At 37.8% G+C, this 6,000-nt stretch overlaps 1 protein-coding gene across 1 annotated transcript in view; it reads left to right on the forward strand.

The window, feature by feature from the left end:
- Positions 1-2,786, forward strand: part of PTPN2 (protein tyrosine phosphatase non-receptor type 2) — a 61,991-nt gene extending 59,205 nt beyond the window's left edge. Inside the window, exon 10 of the mRNA XM_073678990.1 lies at positions 2,418-2,786. Coding sequence (XP_073535091.1) covers positions 2,418-2,439 — 22 coding nt within the window. The 3' untranslated portion in view covers positions 2,440-2,786. The remainder of the gene's footprint in view (positions 1-2,417) is intronic.
- The last annotated feature ends 3,214 nt before the right edge of the window (positions 2,787-6,000 follow it).

A 6,000-nucleotide genomic window follows, 5' to 3' on the forward strand; every position in this document is an offset into this window, starting at 1 on the left:
AGAATCCTTAATCAGATAAATTTAAAGGGGCTTTCCCACAAATAAAAATTATTTTAATCAATAGATCTTGGAATGATAATAAGTTCCCCAACTGAATGTATTTAAAATGTTCCTGTGCTGAGATAATCTTATAAATGTGCCCCTGCTGTGTACTGTGTAATGGCTGCGTCTGACCACGCAGGAACATGGTCTGATCATACCACATCTCCTGGACGGGGGGGGAGGGGAGAAAGAGTATACAGACATTTCAGCATGGGATTGCAGCTGATTCATTCTTTTGAAGTAAAACATTGTTTGAAAACAGGTAAGGAAATATTTTACCCCACAGAATGAATCCGCTGTGATCCCCTGCTGTCCTGTCTGTGTACTCTTTTTGCCTCCTCCCCTGCCCAGGAGCTGTGGTATGATCAGACCATGTTCCTGTACGGTCAGACACAGCCATTACACAAGACACAGCAGGGGCACATTTATAAGATTATCTCAGCACAGGAACATTTTATTTAAAAATACATTCAATTGTGGAAATTATTATTCCAAGATCTATTGATTAAAATGAACTTTCGTTGGTGGGAAAACTCCTTTAAATTTAAAAGGACTATAGTCTCGTTGGTGCTATATTGGCTCACCGCTCACCAGTCTTGGCACAATTTACTGTAGAAACCACATGTGACAACACTTGATCACAGGAGGCCGAGGTACCTGGGAAGCGTTGTCAGATGAGTGCTACGGAGTGTAGTGTATTGTAGATGCTGGGCTATTTCCTGCAGCTTTCCCTGGATTTACTATGGAAATGTTTAGCATCAAATCCGGCATGTGTAGGCCTACCATTACTATTCAAGTCCTCTACAGTTTCCCGTTGATTGTTAGGGGCCCCAGAAAGGCACACTTTAGCATCTGCTTATGGTCAAGGACTCCCAAGTAGAGATTGTCGAAAGCAGGACGCTCCCGAGCAGAGTTTTTAGCATATACTCGTCATTGAGATGTACAAACTACTCCCAGCCAATACTCCTGTACGTCTTCCTCTATGAATGTTTGGACCATGTTATATTTTTCCACTTTATTTTGTATTCAGAAATAATAAATGACTTACAAGCACATGAGCTGTCTGTGTTGTTTGTCCTCGGTTATATTGGTTCCTGGCTGTACGTAACACTGCATGTACTAAGATAACACCATGTCGTGAATACATTTCAGCAGCATGTCAGAACAAGGTGTACACTTTTTTTTTTTTTAAACTAGAAATCAGACGTGTAGGTTAATTATTTTTGTACTATTCAACCCCAAGTCATGCCACAGGTGAGCAGACCTATACTGTCACATGAATTTCTGAAAGTCCCCTCTTTTGCTTCAGTTTTGTGTTAGTTCAGTCTTGAGCCTAAACGCGAGTGACCTGGCATAAACTATTTTTTTATTTCTTTTTTATTTTGTTCTTGTCTTTCATTTGGTGTTGACCAAATCGCTATTTCTTCCAATTGCACCATAACAATGTATGCTCAGTTTAAGAGGGCATCCATGTTTATTTTTAGTAAGGAGAGCAGGGAAAAAGCTGACAGCTTCTTTTTGTTGGTGTTTTTCCTCTATGGTAACAGATCGTCGCATGTTGAAATCAAATATACCCAAAACATCAGATTGGGCTACTCAGCAAGTGTCACATCCTGTGATCATTTATCTAATGTGTATGGCTACCTATAGATCTGGGAAAAACATGTTCAATATTTTATAGCATTTTAAAAAGGGGAACAACAAAGTGACATTTATCCTTGTTAAAATGTTGTAGATCCTTCAGTGGGTAGATCTATAGGCAAAAGCTTAAAAATAGTAAAAAAAAAAAAAAGTTTAAGGAATCTACATAGGTTACCAAAAATTTTTTTTCAGTGTATAGAAAATGAAATATAAAGCAAATTTGTAAAAAGTCTTGATTCAAAAATGTTACAGGTATTTTTTTGACCCCAGCTCCTATCCTGATCTATGCGTCTCTATGGTAACAGACTACAAACAATGTAGTCTGATCCTGCTGTAACACTCCCCACTTTTTGGAAACTTACTGAGTGTATGTTAAGCAGTACAGGACTAGTGAAAATCAGTATTACCGCAGGACCAGACTATACAGTGGATGGAGAATAAAATATTTGGCATAAAATCCATAAAAACAAGTAGTTACAATGTACAATAAATTGTAAAACAGAAAAACCTGCTGTAAAATGATTGGTCAGAGCCAGTTTGGTATTTACTGTGGAAAATATAACGTTGATATACAGTAGTGCATTATATGCTTTTGTGCACTAATCTTATTTAATAACTACTTTTACGTTTTTTCCCAGGAAGAACATGGATTGTTTTGTGTTTTTTTTTCAGCTTTTTTAATTTTATTTTTCATATGTTACTGAACTGGTCATTTTTGTTTTACATTGTCATAGGCCGAGGCTCCTCGACACCTAAATATCCATGGCTTGTGACTATTCTACAGCAATTATTCTGCGAAACCATTGACATGCAAAGCAAGACATGAAACCCTCTTCAGGAGCAAATGTGAGGTTTCTATAATGAGCTGACCTCACTGCGTTATCTGTTTACCGCGTAAACGACTCCATCTGGAGGGTCAAGAACATCACCAGCATGAAACTTTACAGAACCGAGTCCACTTCATTAGCTGTCGGGTGTTTTCTATTGCATGTACTTTACAAAACTATGTAAGATACATCAGAAATGTACTTTGTATCATTCTGCCATTCACATTGTATTTTTATACTTTTTTGGCAGCATTAAATATTTTTTTAAATTTACAATGTTTTTTTTTTTTATTGGTGGATTTTAAAATACTGACTGTGCATTAATGAGCCTACTAATGGTAATCTGTCATAGCTTCATAGCATGGTGCAGACTTTTTTTCCATTTTTATATTGCATAGAAGATTGAGAAAAGAAAATTCAATAATGGTAATTGATACACCCTGCTTCTGGCTGTAATCTCCAATTTATTTATTTTTGTATTGTTTTTCAGTTTATAACCTGGTCTTAGGCTATGTTCACTCACGTTTTTGTTTTTTTCTGCTGCTAAATTTTCTCTGGCAGGAAAATGGCTGCGTTAAAAAAAACGCAGGTTTTATTGTGTTTTTTTGACCACCCATTACTTCCTATGGGTGAAAAAACGCTGCAAAAACACAGGTGCGTTTTCTGCTGCAAAAACACTGAAAGAAGTGACACGCTCTATTTTCCAAAAACACAATCAAGTCACAAAATACACAGCAAAACAAAACCAAAAAACGTGTGAACAGAGAATTCTGGTTTCTCAGACTTTGCTGGTAGTGCAAAACGCAGCTGAAAATTTGCATAAAAATCTGCAGCAAAATACGCTGCCAAACCCATATGAAAAAGTTTAAAACTAAGCCTATGTCCTTCCAGTAATATTTACTTTGTAGTACCCCAATAGGTTATCAGTTACCAATATATAACTTGGTACTAAACATGGCTAAGTGGCAGAGAGGACCCTGCCTGCAATCATGCCACCTCTCCTTTGCAACAATTTTATAACATTTGAACACACAAAAAAATCTTGATCTGTGAGGATATTACTTTACATGCACAGATCCAGCATGCCAGTAAATTTCATAATGATATGTCATAGAAAAAAAAAACCCATAGACCTCTCCAGAGAGGGGGACACCCTGACATTGAACATATGGGATTAATTATAACCGGGGAAGTGAGAAAGAACTGACACATGAACCTCTATTGAAGTAGGACCTCCTGCAGTGACCAAGTAATTACAACCGGAGATCTGCTCCGGGAACCAGACACCAAGGCTAGGACACGTATATTCAGAGGCGGAGAAGTACACTTCCGAGGCAAGAGCTTCCTCTGTTCAAAGCACTGATTTCAGACTTTCTGGCACCAGTGGTCAGTGATGAATATTGGAGTTTGTATCGATCCGATATTTAGGGGATATATATTTTCTGCTTTGTAGCGAAGGGACAAACATAACGCATTCACTCACCTCACCGTAAGGCCGGCAGAACACCTCCAGATGAATGATGCTAACCATGCCATGTTTCCTCTTTTTAGAAAGGTAAAATTGTGATACAAAACATGACCGTATCTCCCGCCTGGGAGCCTCAGGGGTATACTGAAAGTTGTAGATCTCATAATTCTGTAAAGGACTAGCACATCGCCCATATGAGCTCACCAAGGGGAGGTATGTGAGTGTAACCTTGATCTAATAAAAATCAGAATTTGGGTTTCTGTCATTGTTCACTTTCTGGAAGACATAGTTCACTGTGAATGGTCCATTTTCTTAATCTGAGCGCTTCCCTCCATAAAGATAGGAGCCGTTACAGTAACATCAGGTTTAGTAATTCTTTTTTGTTATATGTAATTGTATATACCGTATTGTTTTGCTCACATTTTGTATCATCTTTGTATATTATTATTAACACTGCCTACCTTTCTGGATTCAATATATAAAATTGAATAGCTCTGTTCGTCTTGCTCTATGAACTGCACCCTGGAAGCCATACCCTACCTGCAACGGGTGTCCAATTGACCTGTAGAAACGATTAGTGGTGGCAGCTAGTAATTCCTATTGTTATTGTGGACTTGGCAGTGACCATACAGGGGTGTGTGAGTATATGTATTTATATAATAGTCCAGGTGCCGAAATCAAAGGTGTATACCATACGCTCACTGTTAGTTACCCAATTACTGGCCTAGTAGTGGAAATAGCTGAGGCCTCATCCATCACTCATCAATCAATTGCGTAATTGTTCTGACGATTGGAGGCAGCGGAGTTGTTCTCCTTAACAAACTAGTCATAGCAGTTGGATCTGTATGATCTCCCCCGTGTTATCCTTGACAGATTGATGGCAGCGGTGGGATCTGTGAGCTCTCTCCAGTGTTATCTTTGACATGATACAATAAAAAAACTTCACATTTTTGCACACAAAAAAAATTTGCATTGAATGATTGCAAATTTTTCTTTTTCTGGTCACAAAGGTTCTAAAATCCAGTCCTATGTCATTCAGTGATGAAATTTATAGCACAGATTAGAGACATAACCACAACTGTAGACATATAGCATGGTTATCAGCACCTCTGCATATTCAGCACACCATGTAAAATACCTCCTGAAGTAGCGTTTAGAGAAACTGCTTGGATGTATATAAACTCAAATGTTCGGTACAGAAAAAGGGACGACACAAGTAAAAAACTTTTTAGGAAAAAATAATATATTGAAACCAATGCCAAGATGTGATTAATAGCACCTCTTGTCTGGTTTAATTTAAATTAACCTGTCAATAGAGATTAGACTCACCGATCCCTACGTTATCACTGCTCACAGAACTGGGCTATGAATGATGGCTTTGATTTTTAAAGAGGCCATTTTTACTTCTTAATGGGCTGTTTACATGTCTAGAATTTTTTTTTTCTATTTTTATTTTTTTGGATTAGAAAATCTGAAATAAAATGTTCCTGTTCAGGACGCATTCCATTAAACAGAAGTGTCATAAAATGTCTTCTATTTACCTCCTTTCAAGTTGCCATCCATTTTCAGTTGGAACAAAGAATATAGTCTGCACAATTTTTTAGTGTGGCCAAACAAACAAATGGCAATTATATATATATTTTTTTTTTACCACTGAAGTCTATGGGAAGCAGATTTGAATGGATGGTCAACGATGGATCCACTTTTAGCACTGTGTATGCCTAGAATACTAGAGGTGATCAATGACGTATCTAGTTACTTTTTTTTTAAATAAAAAAAAAAAATCTTTTTTATTTATAAGTAATCTGCCACCAGGTTTTTGCAATCCCATTTGAGAGCAGCTTGATATAGAGGCTGAGACCCTGATTCTGGTAGGGATGGGAAACCGATACGGTCACTCCCCTATTCTGGCTGCAGCGCCACACTCTGCATCCTCCTTCCCTAGCAGTTGTCTCCTTATACTGTATGCATCAAGTTACTAGGATAACCCAACATTCACCTCTAATGTCACGTCCCTAGGAC

This window comes from Phyllobates terribilis, unplaced genomic scaffold, assembly GCF_046119375.1.
Source record: "Phyllobates terribilis strain yellow unplaced genomic scaffold, ASM4611937v1 Scaffold_4__5_contigs__length_816908805, whole genome shotgun sequence".
Taxonomy (NCBI): Eukaryota; Metazoa; Chordata; class Amphibia; order Anura; family Dendrobatidae; genus Phyllobates; species Phyllobates terribilis.